The following is a 21,542-nucleotide window of genomic DNA, read 5'->3' as shown; positions in this document are numbered from 1 at the left end:
AAAACATTCTCATCCAAAGCAATATCAGAAAGATTATAGCCCTCAATCCAACATTAACATTGCGACCAAGGATGATGGAAGATCGAATCGTTGTGGTTTAGTGCTTATATCTGGAACAGAATTAAACAAGTGGGAAAAACTCTGCCCCTGTTTGTCTCCAGAAAAAAAAATATATATATATAAAATCCTTCTCTTCTCTTTGCCACATTTCAAAAACAAGGAAAAAGTTGAAATAGTAAGACTTGGATTTGGATAGGGCGAGATCCGGACATTTTTGATCTGTGGCATAATGAAGTATTAGCTTCCATTACAGTGCAGGCTTAACCTTTTTGCGGAGCACCATTGAGCACTTGCCAGCAGTCATCAATATTTAACAGCTGTTGCTATTATGAAATTCTTTATGGGCTAATGTGGCTCGCCGGCTTGCACGCAAGGCCTTGGCTGTCCGCCAGCAGCCTGTCAGGAGGAAGGGGGGGAGGATTGACAGACGGCTCGCTCGCGTGACAACCAGCCCTTGATCAGCCAGCCTCTCTCTCTCTCTCCCTCTCTCTCTCTCTCTCTCTCTCTGTGTTGGTGTGGCTCTCTCCGCTGTGGATTTCCTGTGCCTGCAGAGAGAGAGAGAGAGAGAGACAGAGAGAGAGAGAAGAAGAAGAAGAGCGCTGAGGGAAGGGGGTGGGAATAGGCAAAGGAGGTGGCTGTAAGCCAACCCAACCTCAACACACACATATGCACACACACACACAGTTTTCTCTACTCACGCAAGCCTTGTGAGAGGGGGGTGGGGGGGTGGACTGCTGTGCTGCACAGCGCTCGCATGTTCAGGTCTGCAGTTCTTCTTTACAAGCGAAAAACACAACAGAGGATCTGCTGCCAAAAGATGGCACCCATGCTGCTGAAATCAGAGACACAGAGCCTGAACACAGAAACGTAACACGGATGTGAGACATTTGGAAAACAGAGAAGATAAAATTTCTTCCATATTTGGACCAAATTTCTCACTGTTAGTGGTTGAGGAAGTATTTAGCACTTAAATAAAAGTAGTGAAATATTAGATTCTCAAGTAAAAGTCCTGCATTAACTTAACTAAAACTTAGGGAGTGTTTTATTCGCAAAAGTAATTAAAAGTAATGCTCATAAGGCAGGAAAATGCCCCCTGTAACTTTTGTTGAACTATTTCACTATATTTTTTGGATTATCATTAGCTATCCTTTAATGTGTAAGTACCATATTACTGTTGTAGCTGGTAGAGCTAATTTGAACTATTTATATATATATATATATACAGTATATATATATATATATATATACACTGTTGCTCATAAAGTTGGAATGAAATATATTTTACCTCTTTCCATGAAATGATTGTAACAATGTGATTTATCCTTGACAGATAAAGTGTATATCTTCTCAAAACTTTAGTAGTCAATGTCTTCCAAACATATCACAATGAAAATGAAATCACAATTAAATTGAAAACAAAGTTATTCCAACTTTATGGGCAACAGTGTATTATATATATATATATATATATACTGTTGGGTTTGATTTACAACAATGAATCATATTCTTTAAATTTGTCATATGTTTTGTATGTTAAATTAAATGAATCTGTAAAATGACTAGTAAGTGAGCACAGTGCAGTACAGCAGGAGAAATGTACTTGCAGTTGCTTTAAAAAAGTTTTACCAAAATGACTTATTTATTTATTTATTTAACCTCAAATAGACTGGATCAATTTCAGCTACAGATTCCTTGAAACGGGCAGAGAGCTTAAAGCTTTTAAAAATGGCAGCACTAACCACCTGTTTGACTCCATGTGGAGTTGCGTGTATAGCAGGATGGTAGGTCCCAGGTTAAAACTGTGCAGCAGCTAGTGTTATGTCTATGAGCAGCCATGTATGAATACTTACCTGCTCCTCACTGCACATTGCTCTTGATAAGAGCATGAGCTAAAGAGCGGACCTGGGGTATTATCTACCATTCAGTTCAAAATGCATGCTCCTCTTGTACTCACGATTTATGAAACAGTTAGAGTCGTGCGACACTCCTCAGGAGCACTCCTCAACATAATGTCATGCCATCTTTGAGTCTAATGCTCTAATGTACAGGATTGTATTCAAATATTCATCTCATCATTTTGTGAGACACTTCTTTGTGTTTTATTATCTCCAGAATAAAAGCATGTTAGTGACACTATGAGCCTGCAGAGACCACCCCACCCCCCACCCCTCCACCCCCCAGCCCATCTCCTTTTCTCCAGTCTCTATCTTCTTACTGAGGGTTTCTTTTTTCTCTCTTTTCTGTTTTCTCTTTTTGGGCTGTTATTGATAGTGTGGGAGGAAGTGGCTTCAAGAGAGGCTGTTGAAAACAGGCAAACACCTCCTGACTGTGCTGTGCTGTATCCGCATGCTTCATGGCCAAACTCACCTCACCCCCTAGAGGCTGCACAAATTAATACCTGATTAATGAGGCCTGCGTCTTGAACTCACACACACAAACACTCACATACTCCTTTTTTTTTTGCTGCTTGTTTCAAAGACACAGGCAACAAGTAGCCGTGAAGGTTTTGTAGAACAGGAGCAAATTTACCTGCTTTTCCATCTTAACAGGAGCAGTAGAGATAAACTTCAGCAGTCTAAAGCAGTTACTCACAAATCTCCTCATCTTTTCCCACCACATTCCCCTTTGTAATATCAGATTTCAAGAAATCAGACTTATCTGATGTCATGTGTAGTCCCTCATCCAAGGTGTTCTCTGAGACTTAATTGTGCAAATTGAGGCATGCTGAAGCTCAATATTTGGTGGGTGGTCCCTAATATTTTGTGTACTCAGTGGAAGTGGAAAGACAGACCTGGCCGACCACAGGAGCTAGACACTTTCAGCCTCACCCTTTGGCAGCATCTACATCCCGCTGCTTTTCTACTTTTTTTTTCTTTTTTTTTTCAACTAACACCCACTCCTCACATAAACGCCTCACCATTACCTACTCTGTTTTCCTTTTTGGACCAGAGAGGGAGAAAATAGAGGCAAAGAAAAGCAAACCTGAAGACACGAGTGTTGAATAAAGCCTGTATTGTTGGCAGAGGAAGTGCTGGTGCCGATAATTAATCATCCCGTATATTTGTCTTTCCTGACGCTGCATCCTCTCCAAAAGCTGCCGTAAGAGAGAAAACAAAAACACATGAGGCGTTGAAGGAGGAAAATAAAGAAGCTTATTAGATTCATTTCCCACTGCAATGGTTTCCACTGGTTGGATGATAGTGCGGTGATTGAGTAGAATGGCTTTGTGTGTATGTGTGGCTGTCTGAGTCTGTTTGTTTGTGCATGTTTGCACCTAGTGGAGGTGATGACAAAATACTTTACATTATTACTGGCACTTATGAGTTTGTGAAGTCGCCTGTCATCAGCATTTGACCGGGTTTATAATTTCAATCGGTATTTCCACATATAGAGTGAATAAACCTGATGTTGCTGTTACAGGGGGAATAAATGATTAAACATGAAAAAAATTAATCCTGACAAAATGTATGGATAAAAAAAAAAGAAGAAAGAAACAAGGCGCATTAACTTTGCGTGCTTCAGAGTGGATTTAAGAGTAGGGGAAACTCTTCCAGCATCACGAAATCAGTTGTCGATCGCCTGCGTTGCTGAGTTGAACAAAGAAAGGATGGAGAGATGATGAGGAGGAGGAGGGTGGAAGAAGGGTGGATGGGTAGGGGGGAGGAGGGACAGAGGATAGGAGATGGTAGAAGGTTAAAGGGGGAGGAATGGAAGCCGTAATGGGGTTACTCAGTGGGGGTGGGGTCTATATACGAAGCATCGAAAGATTCATACATACATACATACATAGTTTTTCATAATGAGGCTGTGGTGTGCGAGTGCGTGTGTGTTGCGTGACTAATCTGTGCCTGCTACAATGAGTGACGGAGCGAAGGGCTGATCTCTTGGAGTGAGCCACATGCCCCCTGACAGCACACCCATAAGAGAAACACGCAAACATGCCTGCAACACGCAACACACACGTCACCAGCGCACATGTGACAGTTCTGCACGCCATAGTCGTATAGGCTAATTGCATGTAAACACACACTGGCATGGTAGTAAGTAGGCCTTACTATAAGGGGGGAAGAGCATAGCGTATGGATAGTGATTTTTAAGACTTTGGTAAATATTTTAACTTTATTTAAGATCAGCTGGTGCAGAGGAGCAGGTGTTCGATGGAGAGACGGACTGACATTCTCCTGAGTTGGAGTTTAATGTTTGAAGAGGTCACATTGTTGAGAGCATAAACCAAGATTAGAAATGCCAGATGGGATCATTACTTGTCCAGTAAAATTATTCTTCCTTTAGCATCGGGGCCCTTAAGGAGTTTTCAGAAGACACTACACTTTGAGATCCATAGGTGAAATTTTCTTTTGGGCTGGCCCCCCTCCACCTAAAGGCCAGAGGTCAGACTCAGCTAAGAGAGCAGCAGGAGCAGCAGCAACAACTGAAAGCTGTCATTTCAGCAGGGATGAAGTTTGAATTTAGTGAATGAACAACATTCTAATATTTTCCATATTTTATTTTATGTTATTTCTGTCTACTCTCTACAGACACTATACGTTCCTCTCCATCCTCTGCTGCTGTTATTTAAGTTTCTTCCTTTTTATCTGATAAGAGAGTCTTAGAATAGAGAGAGATATTGCGCATACTGTGAATTCCTATTGAGGCAAAATGTGATTTTGGCTCATATAAAATAGAGTGCAATACAGTCAATCTTAACAAATAATCTCCTATTCAGTTTTCAGACCAATTAAAAACTTTTGACAGTGTTTAGTTGCTTCTTTTTTTTGTTGCAAAAGTTTTGCTTGTATGACACTTCCTTCACGGAACTGTTTGAATAAGATTTACACCACAAATAAAGGACTTTTCTTATTTCAGTATGTAAAACTTAAATAAAAACAGCATCAACAAAAAAAAGCATAAAATTATATATTTTGCATTGTGCACAAGCCTGTGTTGCATTTGTGTTTGTACAACCACTTCATGCTGCTCAACAATCACCCAGAAATCCCAAAATGCACCAGGTGCTGTCCTCTACCTCACTCTGAACCAGTGCGCTGTCCATGTGCATGTGGCAATATCGTGTGAGAGCAATCCTGTAAAGTCATGAAATCCTCCACTGTTTTGTCTTGTTAGACAGGCCCACCACACAGACTAATACCTGGCATTAGTGCTGTGCAAAAAGAGAGTGATACTGTTAATATGCCAGCCATATGTCTGAGTGCCGGCCCAGCTCTCTCACTGCTGGTATCACACTGGTTGGGGGAGAACTGGCAAGTACACAAAACAGAGTCATTGTTGTCATTCACAACCTTTTACTGGTCTTAGTGTATGCTCTGTATTCTGTGTGCAGCAGTGCAATGTATTAAAGAATTCGACCTATGTGAGGTGTGCTTGATTTTACTTTCCAGGACTTACATTAGCACATATCCCTGCTTGTATAAGGTTATGGTTAGGGTTATCATTTTCTGCATCCTTAAACCCACTGATTGCTACTAATTTTTCGGTTTAATATAAGTGAGTCCCTTATATCAGCCTATTGACTCCTTTCTATTTTTTTTTTTTTTTTTTACAGCAAGCCAAGATAAGACCTCCAGGAAGCATATCATCGGCACAGCATCCACTAACCCTGAACCCAGGAAAGAGAGTCTTCCACTGGGCAACACTGTCAATGAAAGCAGCCTCCTCCTGGAAGTAAGAAACCACATGGCTGTTGTTTGTATGTCTTTCTTGTGAAATACACTGTTGCTCATAAAGTTGGAATAAAATATTTTTTACCTCTTTCCATGAAATGATTGTGACAATGTGATTTATTCTTGACAGATAAAGTGTATATCTTCTCAAAACTTTAGTAGTCAATCTGTTCCAAAGCGATTACTGATGCATTTAAATAGGAATAAACAGAGGACTGTGTCTGAAAACAAAATTATTCCAACTTTATGGGCAACAGTGTACTTCAGTGTGTATATATATGTGTGTGTTTCTAACCATTGTTCATGTTGACTTGAAAAGATAGTATCATGTGTATGCAAATACTGTCCTGGAGTTATTAAAATAATATCAGTTTTTGCTGAACACGTCACCGTCAGTGAAACGATGAAGCGCTCCCTAGCTGGCATACACGCCAGAGAGGAGACCATCTGCGTCTGAGTGAGTCAGTGTGAATTGGGAAAGGGGGGAGGGAGGGTTTTTGTATGTTAGTGTATGTGTGTGTGTGTTTGTGTGTGTGCCCTTCGCCCTTTGCCCCGACCCCCTTTGCGGAGCTGTGGTGTTGCGTGACATACGGGTGAGACGGGAGTGTCAGAGCTGATGAAGGAGGTGGGGATTCACACACGCTGGCAGCCTGAGAAGCCAGTGAAGTGTGTGTGTGTGTGTTTGTGTGTGTGTGTGTGTGTGTGTGTGTGTGTGTGTGTGTGTGTGTGTGTGTGTGTGTGTGTGTGTGAGTGCATCTCTGTCTGAATGGATGTGATCGTGTGTGAAAGTGAGCAGAAGAGAGTGAGAAGAACACACCAAGCCTGTCAACAGCAATCAGTGCAAAAATAAGATCTGTGTTTCATCAGTTGACCTCTGACCTTTAATCAGACTGTAACTACAGATAAATTATAACTGAAAATATTTCACTTAATTTGGAGAACAAGTAATTTCTTGTTACTTTGATATGATATCAGGATACCCTGTTGTACTTGGCTGTGACCAGTGACGCGCACATGCACATGATGAGTATTTTGAATATATTATACATAAAACATGTAAAGTCATGTTGTTAAATTTGAAGATAGGCAAACGTTTGTGCTGAAGGCATCAGAGCAGACACGTCGTCATAATCAGACACATACAGCAGCACGCTATATGGGAATTGCTCGAACATCAGATCATTGTTACACACTCAATATCCTAATGGCTATCTGTCAAACAACAAATTATGACACTGATCACTGGCCAACAACTGTGAGCGCTCTCTCTCACACACACATACACACACACACACACACACACACACACACACACACACACACACACACACACACACACACACACACAGAACAGAGCAAGTTTGTCCCTCCGCTCTCTCTCACACACACATACACACACACACACACACACACACACACACACACACACACACACACACACACACACACACACACACAGAACAGAGCAAAGTTGTTCCACTGCTGCTTCTCTTAACGTGTTAGGTTGTCTCAATGGGATGGTAAACAAAAGGCTAGATTGACCGTAGTGATGCGCTGCCTCCCGTTGCGTGACTCAACCTGCGCCGGGGCCTCAAAGCAAACTAAAGCATTAGTTGTTATGGTGATGGGATCCCAAGAGAGGGTAGAGACAAGACATTTGTGTGTGTGTGTGTGTGTGTGTGTGTTCGGTGGCATTGCATGTCTTTGTGTGTGTGAGTTATGGTAACTTTGCTGAGGTGTACTAACAGGTGCAGTGAGTACAAATAATGGAAATTCAAAATATATACATATATCATATCAGAAAAATGTTCGCTCTATAGGCTGAGATGGAAAAGAAAACTCAAATTACTGTTTACGACTGATAAATAGACACAAATGAATACATGGAACAAATATAAATGCCATAATTCCGTCACGTTTTCCACATTGTTGTGGTTTATTTGAGGTTTTAATGTAGTATTCTTCAATGGCTTAACAGCACCAGATTGGAGAATTAGCAGCACGACTGTTCATCTCAATGTGCCCAGTTCCTTATATTCATATCACAGCAGTGATGCATTCATTTGCATTTTCTTTTGCCAACTGTCTGGTTTAATTTGCACTACATTTGGATGGAAACTTGGCTAAAGATAACATAATACGATGTCAAGCAGAATGTTACCATTGTTATTTAACATCTTAGTTTATCGTGTTAACATTACAAGTACAGCTGAGGCTGATGCAAATCTCATTAGCTTTGCATGCATTTTGTCTTAAACCAAAGTATTTGACAAACTGAAGCTTTAATCTGATGATGGTGCTGTATGAAAAATTAAAGTGTGATCAGAGTTTTAGCAGTTTATCCCGAGGGGGGCATGGATATCTGCACCAAATGTCACAGCAATCCACCCAATAGTTTCTGAGACATTTCACTCAAAACAAAAAATGGCAACTTCATGGTGGCACTAGAGGCTGACTGACCTAAGCATGGCCCAACGTGGGATACTCACTTTCATTATACTGGAACTTTTTAAAACATCACTCACTATATCAGAATCCCATGTTACCTTCGCATGTGTGTGCAGGATGCGGGTGTGTTCCTGGTGGGCGAAGGTCTCCGTGTTTGTTATGACCTCATAATCGCTGCTTTCATCTCACTGTGACAGCTAGACAGACAGGAAAACCAAAGACACCCTGTTGAAACAATGAGACAAGGCTGCCCAATCACCATCATCACTCCTTCTTTTCCTCCTCCTCCTCCACCTCTTCCTCCCCTGCGCGGCTTCCAGATTCAGTGAACATATATTTTATTTTGGGCTCTGCATGCAAAGCGCCTCCTAAGATTTGTAAGTCAAAGCTTTTAGTCTCCCCGGGGTGCTGTTGTTGCAGATATGTGGTGGAGCAGGCCAGCAGCAGGTGCCTGTTTCCATTACCTAAAGGCTTCAGAATGTGAGGAACTGAGGGAAATGTGAATGGAGAAAACACACAAAAACAGCATGCAGCACAGTGCAGCCAGTATCAGTTTGTTCTTTCTGTCTTTCTTTCCTTTCTCTTTTCCTACTCCAAAAGAACAAGGGCCAATCAGATGCGCTTGGTTGTTTTTATAATGAAAGTAGAATAATAATTATTATAGTTGAATAGTCATTTTTTCAGTTGCTCTTTCCAGCTCTGTATCTGTGAAATAAATTGTAAATGGTCTGTCCTGTTCCAATATAAATGATGGGTGTTCCCATAATGGTTTTGGACGTGAAAAATATATGTTCTGTATCCATCTGTAATGTATTTGCTGTTCCATTTTGGAAAGCAAGTCAACCTACAAAATATACTGTGTTTGCCGGCTCATACTCTTTCAGGTCACAAGTCCAAAGCCTGTTTGTTCCAGGAGAATAAAAATGTCAAAGTCATTTAAAAAAGAAAATGTGTTGCAGAATTTTACTGTGGCCTTTCAGTGACTTGGAAGAGAAATGGAGAAAGGTGAACTGGCTAAATAAACCGAGATGAACCCAGCATGTAAATTCTGGCCTTTTTATGGCCTTGTAGGACCTCATAAAGGCAACATCACATTCCAGTATATTCAGGACATTTTTATGTCCATTGTTTGGACACAAATCCCAGATCGCTGAGTCGTTTAAGCCTCAAAATTCCCTTGTTATATGAACACATGCTCTGTAACTGGACTGTAAACTTTTCAGTATGGCACATATGGATATGAATGAATCAGATAGATTTTAATTAGACAAGCAATATGACAGCTTTGGGCTGCATTACACAGCAAAAAGTTACACTGCTTAAATACCTTATCCCGCTTGAGACACATGATTTTTGATTAGTAAAGATCCCAGATAATGAAATTCTTGGCCTGAAAACCATACCTTTGAAATGTTGCATTTGGACAAAATACACTGTTTTCCTAAGACATGCTGTAACCAGATGTTTGTACAGCAATGAAAATTTAGTATATTTAAAATTATACTAAGCAGTATTAATTCCACATTAGTTTCTCAGTGGTCCAGAAGGTGCTGTCTGCCTTTGGCTGCACGGTGACTTTAGAGTCAGGCTCGAAATCACAAAAGGGAAATTGTTTACAAAGCAGATATGTTTGTGTATGTTTAAGTTCTCATAAAAGTGGTGGCATCATTTGTCTTTGAGCGCTTGCTGGAGGAAGCTGTGCGTGTGTGTGTGTGTGTGTTTGGGGGGGGGGGGGGGGGGGTCAGGATGTCAGGAATATGTGCCAGTTAAACTTGTCAAACAACATCTGCTTCCACGCCACCGAGGACCTGAGTAGGCGTCTCATCTCCGCCCCCCTCTCCTCCTCATCGCGCTTTCATATGTTTTTCAGATATTGTCGTGTATAGTCCAGATATTTGTCTGTGACAGTGTCGCTATGTCAGATACCTCTAGGTTTTAGGACTACAAATTGGTCTGTCCGCAGAGCAGATATCAGAGTACACTGTGTGGTCAGGATGGAGCATGTGCAGTGAGCAGAGCATTACACTGCTTGCTCAGGCAATCAGATCATTGTTGGGAGAAACTGAAAGAAGGAGACGTAGAAGAAAAGTGAGTATGAATTTAGAGGCCAGAGGGATATATACCACATGAAACACACACACACACACACTCACCAGGGAAGACCTGCATAGTCTCGCAGTAAAATAGAGGTGACACACTCTGGCAGCCACAGTCACGCAAGTCAAGTAGCCCTGCAGTTGTCACGCTATCGCAGCTATGTGCACAAACACACACACGCACACACACACACACACACACACACACACACACACACACACACGCACACACACGCACACACACACACACACACACACACACACACACACACACACACACACACACACACACACAAACACACTGTTAGACCTCTCCCCCTCTCCCACGTCTCCTTCCTGTGCTGTCTTTTTTCTCTCACACCCTTGCTTCACTCCTCATCCCTCCATCCCTTCTCATTTGACTGAAGCCAGTTATGTATTTATTTGAAATTTTCTTTTTAATCAACACTTGTCTCTGTAAGCTGTGCTGGCCAAACACATTATTCCCCCTTGTGTGCACGGGAATGAGGCTGTGTTTGTGTCTGGAGTTTCTCTGCTTTTAATCAGTGTGTTTAGTATCACAAATCAAAGCGTGTTACCAGTCAAACAGACTTAATCATCAAAGTTTCTAACTCATGAAATGCGTTAGTTTAGAGGGGAGCAAATCGGTGTGTATGTCATCCTCAAGTCAACTGCTTTAAAATACCATGAATCTAAATTCCTGCAGAAAATATTCTGAAATGTCTTTCAACAGCATGAGTTTGCATTACAAATTAGAAAGCTTTATTTGGCCCACTGAGGTCCATGACCATCTGTCTTTCATTCTTTCTCCAGTGTTGTATTATTCTATCTTTTGTTCCATTTTCCCTGTTATTTGCTGCTTTGAGAATTATGGAAAGAATGACATAAATTGAACATGGTGCTACAAAAAAAAAGTCAAAGTCTGGCTGCCTTTTGTCTCTGGCTTAAAAACATAATTGTACAGTAATGAATGCAGCCACAGTTGGGTTGCAAATAAAACCATCTGACTGTTGTAACTGCAGGGTGCAGGCTACATGTGAATCATGCCACCTGAAGTTAGCTTTGCAAAGATAGGACTGATAAAATTCAGTTGTTTGTGTTTGTCAATTATGTATTTGTTTCACTTGAGTTTATTTTCTGCATGAGCTGCCCTGAGTCACAGCTTATTTATGTCTGTGTGTGTGTGTGTGTGTGTGTGTGTGTGTGTGTGTGTGTGTGTGTGTGTGTGTGTAGTCTCTGACAGGCTTTGCCTTGGTGGTGAGCAGTGATGGGATGGTCTTTTATGCCTCCTCGACCATTGTGGATTATCTGGGATTTCATCAGGTGAGTTGAACTCATGTTAGATGTACAATACTGTAACATACTGTATGAATGTATCAGATGTTTGGAAGTGGCAACTTCATCATTTTTCAAGCCACCTTACGCCACATTTCTGTGAAAAAGAGGGTGTGTCCTTCCCTCTGCAATAAACCGGTCATATCACAGCTCAACTTATTACTTAACTTATATACAACATTTTTGACAAATTGTCAGTCATCCAGAGGTCTCCTGTCTGGGCTGAGACAAAAAATATTTCAGGAATTTAAGCACCTGACAAAAAAACATGCAAAAACTATTAGTATTCATCAGGTTTTTTGGTAAATATATAGCTGGAGCCAGCAGCTGGTTAGCTTAGCTTAGCATACACATTAGAAACAGGGGGAAAGTGTTAGCCTCATTATATCTCACCTCCTGTTTCCTAGTCTCCTAGTCTTCTAATCACACGCTTGACAAAAGAGCAAATATTAGCTTATTTCTCAAAATGTCAAATTATACCTTTAAAGGTCCCATATTGTATAAAGGTAGATTTCCATGTCTTTTTTTATCACAAAGCAGATCTAGGTTCTATATTGATATAGTGAAAATATCAAAGCGCTCAGTCCAGAGAGAAATGTACAAATGTCCCTGTATTCAGAAACTTAAAACCAGCCATCAGGACTTCTCTAACTTTGTGATGTCACAACAACAGTCACTATTCTCAGCCATGCCCCAAGCCCCGCCGACCTGGACCCACCATTCAAATTGCAGGATTTGAGTGAGTGTTTACATGAAATCTGCAATATTTTTATTCAATCTCTCAGAAAACAGTCAGCCAATCAGAAGAGAGACTCTGAGCCTCTCTTCTGATTGGTTGACTAATTTTCTGACCTCACCTACCTGTTGTTACTAGAGCTCCAGAGAGAGGAAATGTAAAACTACACTTTTTTAAAACCACAAATATATCTTCTTATGGATCAACACCAGAAATATGGGACCTTTAATATCTTTATCACAATACAATAAATTCCCAATCAAAAACATGTAATCATTTTCACCATATTGGAGGTGAACACTTCTTGATGTCCCATTTTACAGGTAAGCTAATAAATCTACCCAAGCAGCCTCTCAACATAGCCTCTCTAAACGTTATGACTCAACACGTGTCAGAGATCTTAGCTCTGCCATGATTCAACAAGTTCACCATTATCCTTACTTTACCCTCAGCGGTCTTGTCTTTTCTCCTCCATCCATCCCTTTCTACTTTCTTTTCCTCCTCATCCCTTGGCTAATGAGTCAGAGTAAAAAGTCTCTCTTTCCGTCTGCCTCCCCGCTGCCTGATAACTCTGTCTAGAGGGCAGAGTGAACCAAAGAGGCCACAGAGAGGTGAAGACCTCCATTTCACCCTGAGATACACTCTGTGGGTGTGTGTGTGTGTGTGTGTGGGTGTGTGTTTGTGTGCGGGCACTGATAAGTCACCAACGGTTTAGCTTCCTTCCTCTCTAGCGGCAAGACCCAGCCAGTCATTAATTATGGATGATATCAACATGGGCCTGCCTGTCCTGCGATGCTGAAATCATCCTTCTCCTTCAAAACCACGAATAAAGTGCTTTTCACTGTTAAAATCCCTCCTTTGCCTTCATGTTTGCTCGCACACACATATGCACACACTCACACAGCAGACCGACACTTTGAGGTAGAAATTCTTCTGCTACAGCGCTCCCACTTGGCTTACAAGCAGATGGGGGCAATAGCCCAGCGCCATGAAATTGACATGAAAACCAGAGGAGCCTGAAAGATCCTTGCCACAGTGTGTGTGCATATGGGTGTATGCGTGTGTGTGAGTGTGCATATGAGTGTGTGCAGGGTGGCATGGGAGCCAGTAAACACAGACAAAGGAAATTAAAACTGTTAAGTGTATACTGTAAGATATGAGTATGCACGTTTGTGTACTTGTGGCTCAATCAACAGTTTTTAATTTGGCATGTCTTTACAGATCCATATGTTGTTCTTCACATGAGCAGCAAGACAACTTTCAAAATATTGCCGGTGGCAGCGTTTCATGCTGTTGGATGTAAACAAAGAAATCCACTTTTCAGTGTACTTAATGTGAACAAGACTAAGAGGCTGGCTATGCTAACTGCTGTGAGGCTCTTCTTAGGCATAGCTGTGCTTTTTGCACAGATGAAAAACATACTCATATATATATGAGCAGGTACTGTATAATGTTTACCAAGTTTACAATCTTAGTTTAGCATGTTAGCATGATAGCACTTGCTGAACATGGCAGCGAAAGACAAGTCCCATTCATAATCATTCTACAACGATATTTTTTTTAAAAATTCAGCAAATGCAAAAACAGATGTTCAAGAGGAAGAGACGATGTATTGACAAGCACCATGCTTGACTGTGAGCAGAGCCAAAGCATCCCAGCATGGACAGCACCCAAAGCCTTTTGTGTGATAAGGTGATGTGCAACCACCAGAGGAAGAAAGGGTAGTTGACAGTGAACACTCTGTCCTCGCAGTAGATAAAAAATGAAAATCTTTCTTTAAATACTCACAGATCATTACGCTATGTTTCAGAGACTGTCATCAAAAACACTCTTTGACTTTCCCAGATGTTCAGTTTTTGCAAAGGAGCTTTTGGTTGTTTTTAAGTCACGTACTTTGCCACTAAGGCCTTGACAACATGTCACATAATTTTAAGCCCACAATTATAGTCAGAAGGACACTTATCCCTAATGTACCACAGGAAAAAAAGAAAAAAGAACGCTTCACTAAGTAGCACCACAAGAAAGCCCTGGAGAAGAGCAGAAAACCTCCACTGGCCTTTGATCCTATTCGTTACTGGGGCAGTTAGCCTTTGAAGGTCAGCGAAAATATCACTTATTCTCCATTTTTTCCTCTTCTTTTCCTCTCTGTGTTTTTTACGAGAAACATAAACAATAGTCACTCGATCCGTCTGTCTGCCTGACTGCCGGTAGGGAACCAAACCACAGGACGAAGAGCTCGCCGAAGACGGTGGGAACAGATTGTGTTTTCAGAGGCAGGCGATCAAAAACCCTCGCGTGCCACCAGTGTGGAAATTATGGAGAGAGTGCAGGGAGGAGGGAGAGAGGGAAGAAGGGAAGGTTAAACATTTTAGTGAGGAATCTGTCATGGAATGACAGAAAGCACAGCTATTGCTGGAAAAGAGAGAGAGGCATGACGAGAGTGGGCTGGAACCCGACTCACTCTGTGTGTGTGGATGGGGAGGGTAAGCTGGGCTGGACTGCTGTTCGGGAGCCGGTGTCACGCGATGTTTGACAAACACAGCTGCCCTCACTGGCCCTGCAGCTGGCCTTAGACTCTTACTGTACTGGGTAAATGCTGCTGCCTGTGTGTATGTACATGCATATATATGCATGTACAGTAAGTGTTTCTGTGACTTTGTGTACATAGCCCTTGTGTGTGTGATGTGGGAAGCAGACTGAGTGTATCCGAGCAGCACTGACAGGAACCCCCCCCCCACACACACACACACACACACACACACACACAGCAGCTACCAGCTGCATTGATGGCTCTAAGCAGCAAAGCACACTGGTCCAAAGTCAGTGTGCGGATAGTGCTGTTAACACACAGACTCATGTGTATTAAGACTTTGAGGAGATGACATGACTGTGTCTAAAAGTAGAAATGTGTGTGACTATGCACACGTTTTAATGAAATATTTTCTACTCGGTTTCTCCCACAGACTGACGTGATGCACCAGAATGTGTTTGACTACATCCACATAGACGACCGTCAGGAGTTCAGACGCCAGCTCCACTGGGCCATGTGTCCTCCACAGCACCAGGGAACATCTGCCCACCAGGATAACCAGTTACCTGCAGGGACTGGTGAGTAGTTGTGGATGTGGTGATGACTACTACGTCAAATGTTTAAGGGCCCAATCCCAATGTCCACCCTCAGAGACTCACAGAGTTTGAGGCGCATTCCTGGTAAGTCCATGAGGGCTTAAGACTGTCCCACTGTCAAACCACTGAGGGCATGAGGGCTCTCTAGCAGACATTTTGAGCCCTTTCTGCAAGTCCCCATTTCTACAGACTTTGGCTGTATCCAAAATTACTCACTACTCCCTATATAGTCTACTATATAGTAAGTTCGCTATTTTGTAGTGCTGTTCAAATTTATAGTGAGAATTATTATACCCTATATAGTGGACTCATAGTATCCCACAATGCATCATGAAAAGTAGTGTACAACTGATGGTCACTAACCAAGCAACATAAACCATCATGCATTGTGCTCGTGCTGAAACACAGAAAAATGGTGCGGAGAAAATTACCCAAGTAGTGTCCGAAAGTGTTTTTTCATTTTGCTGATGAGCTCACTATATGGTCCTCTGCATAGAACTCCCTGGATAGTGAGTAGGGAGTTGTGAATGAGTGAGTGATCTTGGACACAACCTTCACCTGATGGAATTACCCAAAGTTCATAGCGTTGTGACACAGGGCTACCCTGGTTACCAAAAACAACCACCATAAAACAGAACAAATAATAACATAGAACATAGTTAACAATTGTATGCAACATGTGTTGACATCGTCAAGTTACGTGATGTCACAAAGTACTGTCCCATTCCTCTTTGTACCATTTTTAGCCCTTGCAGCCTTTTGCACTCAATCCCTTACCAGGTGAAATCAATTAAGTGTGTGAGGATTCAAGGCTTAGGCCATCATTCAAGGCTTCCCCATTGGGATTGGGCCTTAGTCATGTTTGGTCTGCCCTGTAATAGTAGATTGCAGATTATTAGTAGCTGATTATTGTCAGTGTTCCTTCTCCCCTTCTCCTGTCTATGAAGCACTTTAACAAATTGCTATACAAATTGCTATACAAATTTGATTATCCTTCTCCTCTTCCATCTTAAACTCTAGGTGAGGACTTTGTAGTCAGCAGCCAGTTTCACTCTCTGGAGGCAGGGGGAATTCCTCCTGAGCTCTCCTGCTTTCTTAACAGATGTTTCATAGCCAGAGTCCGATGCCTCTTGGACAGCACCTCTGGATTCTTGGTGAGTGGTCTGAACCAAACTGCCAGCTAACCTGAACAGTAACTTCAGTTTTTAATGCATTAAAGTGTACTCAAAACATAAAAACTGAGCGCTGAGAAAACGCTGCCCGCTGTCTGGGAGAAGACCCAGGCCTATAAAAAGTATTATGACCCCTTTGGTGCAGCAAAACTTCATTTTTAATTGTAGTGTGCTCAGTTATTTATAGTTGTATTGCAAGGCATTATGAGGTAATTGGGTGATTGGACATAGCAGCAGAATAGGAGCCTGGTTCATCCCTCATGGCTGTGACTAGAGTGGTTTGGAGACCAACAGTGGAAAAACTAGAGGCCCTGATGACAGAGCAACGAGCATATGGGTTTGGACCATTTCATCGGGGTCATCGGAGTTTACAGTCACCAAGACCGCTCTGGTTGCATTGATGCTGGCCGTGCAACAGAAATTCTAGATGGCAATTTTCATACATAAACTGGAAGCACTCATAGCCAAGTAGTGAGCAAATATTGGTAAGATGCTTTCCTCATCAGTCAACATGATTGCAGCAAAGACACAAACTGTCATGTAAGGCACAGCACTCATTCTGCAACAAGTAAAAGGAGCTTCATTCCCTATCAAAAGAATATTATTAATGCTTTATTGAGTGTACCTGCTGTTTCTTTTGGACATATTCACAGCGTGGAGTTACGGATGGCTGAAATATCTCAAAGGCTGATAAAATTCATCCATCAGTCTAAACTGCACTTTGAGTTCAGAGCTTGTTACCAAATGTTTGCAAGCTAACAGGCCAAACTAAGATGGTGAACCTGATAATACCTGCTAATATCAGAATGTTAGCATTGCAGCTGTGAGCATGTTAGCATGCTGATGTTAGTATTTAGCGCAAAACACCCCTGTGCATAAGCACAGCCTCACAGAGCCGCTGACATGGACTCGCTTAAATACTACTGTGTGCGATGTGGTTACTGGTGGATGTATGGTTATTTATCTTATAGAGTATAAAGACACAGTATCTGTATGATCTAAGAAAGGTTGACACTTCCTGAAATTAAAGACCAGTTTAAATTTAAAAAATGGAAATAAGAGTAGATATTAATTTTTTAACATGCAAAAAAAATGCGGTTAATTGGACATTTTTAAACTAGAAACTTCTTCTCTTCTGTCCCAGACTATGCAGTTCCAGGGTCGACTGAAGTTCCTCCATGGGCAGAAGAAGAAGTCAGCCTCTGGGGCTCTGCTGCCTCCCCAGCTGGCACTGTTCTGTGTAGCTGTACCCCTCCTACTGCCCTCCATCACTGAGATGAAAATGAAGAACATGCTAATGCGGGGAAAGAACAAGGGAGGAGCAGGAGGAGGAGGGATTATCTCTGCACTGGAGCATGGGTAAGCATGGAAACATCCTTCCAAGTTTTACTAAAACTGGAGGGCTGATGTATGTTCACACTGTGTCCTACTGTAAAGCCACTGATTGCTCTAATGGGGGGTGCTATACTGTAATTAAAGGTCAATCTTTTTCACACAAACTTGATGTCACAGACTGTGCTGGTCCAAAGCTGAGGTTTGATGCATTTTGGCACCTTGTTACAGCCTCTAGGAAATTACATTGATTGGCCTGATGGGGGAGCTAGAAGTAAAGGTCAAAACTTAAAACTTTGAAAGGCCACAGCCGCTACATCATCGGTTAAGTTTAGTTGAAGCACTTTGTCACCCATGATGCACTTTGTCACCAATCAGCCCAGAGATGCTTTCATAATTCATAAAGGATGACATGTGTACTTTGTTAATGTACATGTTAAATCATGCCTTGACTAAGATCCATGAGACAAGAGTAAAGGAAACACATTCAAAACAGTGAGACTGCCAAAAAAATACATGTGCACCAGTCCTCATGTGTTATTGATTCATTTTTTGGGTTATACATATTCTAGAGGTAGGCTACCAGCTTATGACTCAGCAACAGCTTGATGAACGCACAAGCATTTACCCTGGGACCCAGTTACCAACACAAACATGAGGCCTTTCCTGACCCAGCAGGCTCTGACACCAAACCAAATGAGCGCTGGACGCCTTACCTGTGGCCAATTAGGAGCAAATACATGTCTCAGTTTGAGTGAGGCCCGCTGTGCTTCATGCATCATTGACAGCTTTGGGAAGCTGCAAGGCCAAGAGTTGAGCTGTAGTCGGTGAGCAGAGGCCTACCACCCCCTCTGCTGTTCATTCTTTCTCTTCATCATCCAGAGAAACACTGATAATGTTAGAATGTTTTAGCAAAAATCCAACAGTAAGTAGACAGCAGGTTGGCTGTTTAGATGGGAGGCCTTCAGGTTTCTTAGGGTGAGTCTTCAGTATGAGAAGACTGCTATACACGACACCTGATTTGAAGGAAAATGACTACAGGTTAGCGCAAGTGCATCTTTTCCTATAATGCACCTGAAAATGTATTTATTTTCACACGCGATGTTGATGAAAAGACACATATTACCTCCTACGTGTGTTGTGTTGAAACATATGGAAGAAACTTTTTAAAATAGCCTAATTTCAAAATTAGGATGTTTAGTAATATACAATGCACTTGAATAACACAGGTTAAGCTTGATAACCTCATAACTCTTGTTGCAGAAAAAATGCTTTTTGAAATTTTCTTCTTGCTAATAAAGCTATTTAAACAATTGTCCTGCATTTTTCTGGCATAACAGAAGTCAATTTATTCAATTCAGCCCAGTTAATCAAAAACAAATCATATTATTATGGGTGTTTTAAGAGTGTGAACTACACTCTAAATTCTTCTAATCATCTTCAGCCATTCTGGTGTTAGCCTTATTAAAAGCTTCCACCTGCATATTAATCAACACTGGAAATTGAATGTGTCATTATATCTTAATCACTGATTGATCGTGACATTCACTTTGCCACAGGTTCGATGGCAGGTGATCAGAAAGTATAGTTTAAAAAGATTATCACACACAAAACAGCCAAGGGCTGTAACACAGAAATGAAGACAGTGTATTGTTCTGCCTGTAAACTCGGAGCGCTGGTCATCATTGATCTTTGGGCTCTGGATGTTGACTCTGGTCTCAATTTACAGATGAGACAGATCCCGGAAAAGATGAGTCACTTCTGGAACAATTCTCTCATGAACTGAAGTGAACCAAACCTAGATGTTTGTGCTTTGAGTAATTCCTCAATCAGTAGAAAAAAGCTTTGTTTGTGGACATTCCTGTTTGGATATCTGGGCGGATTAATGATATTTTAAATGTCGTCAAAGAACAGAAAGATCACACAGACCAATTTGTCTTCTTGTTCTGTGACTAATGATCTCTTCTCTTTTCTCTGATCCCTCTGTCCTCCCCACCCCACCCTCTCCCTCACAGTGAGCGAGGGGAACACCTTCGGAGGCACTCCTTCAGTGGGGGAATGGGTGACATAGCAGACCCTCTCCTCCTCTCATGTCCCACTCCTGGTGGTACCCAGCGAGGTCACCACACTCCCTGGACCCCGCTCTCCAAAGATAACCTCAAGTACCGCCCTGATGGATACTACAACCAGGAGGAGCCCCTAAACTACTGTAAGTCCTCCATGGCTTCCCATAAAGGCCTCAGCCCAGGCCTGGGTGGCGGCTGGCCCCTGCGGCCAAACTCAGGTCCCCTCAGAGCGGGCCAGGGTATGGGCTACATCCCCTCTAACCGCGTGAACAAGGCCGGTCAGTACGGGAAGCCATACCGCCTTTCCCCGAACTACCACAGCAGCAGAGGTGGCGAGGTGTTTGTGTCTAAGCTCTATGGGAACATCCAGATTCCAACAGACCCAGATGCGTACTGCGTGGACCTGGTGAAGAGCGAGAACGGCTATGGAGAATGCTATGATGGCCATCTAATGCCCGAGATGCCCCCCATCAAGGTAGAGCATGACTCAGACTCTGAAAACGGCTGCGATGCCTATGGGCGACCCTGGGCTTGCCGCGACCCAGAGGCCATCGACCGTCGCTATGGTAATGGGATATACGACCAAAGCTCCGGCCTGCAGCTGAAATCAGAGGCAGATTATTATGATCCGCAGTACTCGCCCTGTCAGCGAGGGAAAGCAGGCATCAGCCCACCGTACAACAACGGCAACTATCACAACTATGCAGTCAACAACAGCGGGAATACGGCCGCACGTCTGTTAAAGTGCGACAAAGACATGGGAAATAACAATGACAACAACCAGTTCAGTCCTCAGAGACTCTCCCATTCAGACTCTCTATGCAGCAACCAATCTGTCAACCTCATGGACTCACACGTCTACCCACAGGACCCTCACAAGGCCTACATGCAGCCGGACTACAACAAGCATGGCACTTATGAGTTCAAAGGTCATGGCCTGATCCATTCAATCAAACGGGAGCCCATGGACTCCCCACCGTGGTCTGAGAGCGGTCATGACATAAACCAGTCCATGATGGTTGGGCCAAGGAACGTTATGCCATGTGTGATGAGCACAGGCCACCACAAGTCCAGTCCTTACATTTATATGCAGTAAGAGTGATTGGAGTGTTACCCACCCACACACACACACACACACACAACACACACATAAACAATCAGTGTGCATTACAGTGCTTTGTGTTATTATTGTTCTCATACACACACACCAGCATAACAAAAGGACTGTCTTTGATTATGATGATTCCCAGGATGTCAAGCACCTCTTCAACTTGACGGAGAGGTAACAAAAAGGCTCAGGTTCTAGTGTTAGTGTTGTGACAATCAGAAATACAATTTTTAATCCAGTTTATGGATAGATGATTTTTGTTTTTAAAGAATACATTTTGTAGTTGTTTCCAAGCACTTTTGGATTTAGTGACAATGAGACAAATTATGTCTAGAAACACCATTTCATTTCATTCTTTGTGTTGTGCACACCTGGCTTTTGTGGG

At 42.3% G+C, this 21,542-nt stretch overlaps 1 protein-coding gene across 1 annotated transcript in view; it reads left to right on the top strand.

Annotated features, from left to right (window-relative positions):
* Nucleotides 1–21,145, top strand: part of ahrr (aryl-hydrocarbon receptor repressor) — a 67,066-nt gene extending 45,921 nt beyond the window's left edge. The window contains exons 4-9 of the mRNA XM_022754078.1: nt 5,621–5,739; nt 11,516–11,605; nt 15,317–15,461; nt 16,500–16,633; nt 17,796–18,010; nt 19,999–21,145. Coding sequence (XP_022609799.1) covers nt 5,621–5,739; nt 11,516–11,605; nt 15,317–15,461; nt 16,500–16,633; nt 17,796–18,010; nt 19,999–21,145 — 1,850 coding nt within the window. The remainder of the gene's footprint in view (nt 1–5,620; nt 5,740–11,515; nt 11,606–15,316; nt 15,462–16,499; nt 16,634–17,795; nt 18,011–19,998) is intronic.
* Nucleotides 21,146–21,542: the final 397 nt, after the last annotated feature.

Source organism: Seriola dumerili, unplaced genomic scaffold (genome assembly GCF_002260705.1).
Source record: "Seriola dumerili isolate Sdu_G_001 unplaced genomic scaffold, Sdu_1.0 BDQW01000216.1, whole genome shotgun sequence".
Lineage (NCBI taxonomy): Eukaryota > Metazoa > Chordata > Actinopteri > Carangiformes > Carangidae > Seriola > Seriola dumerili.
Note: the sequence above shows the minus strand (reverse complement) of the source record. Positions and strands in the feature narration are given on the sequence as shown.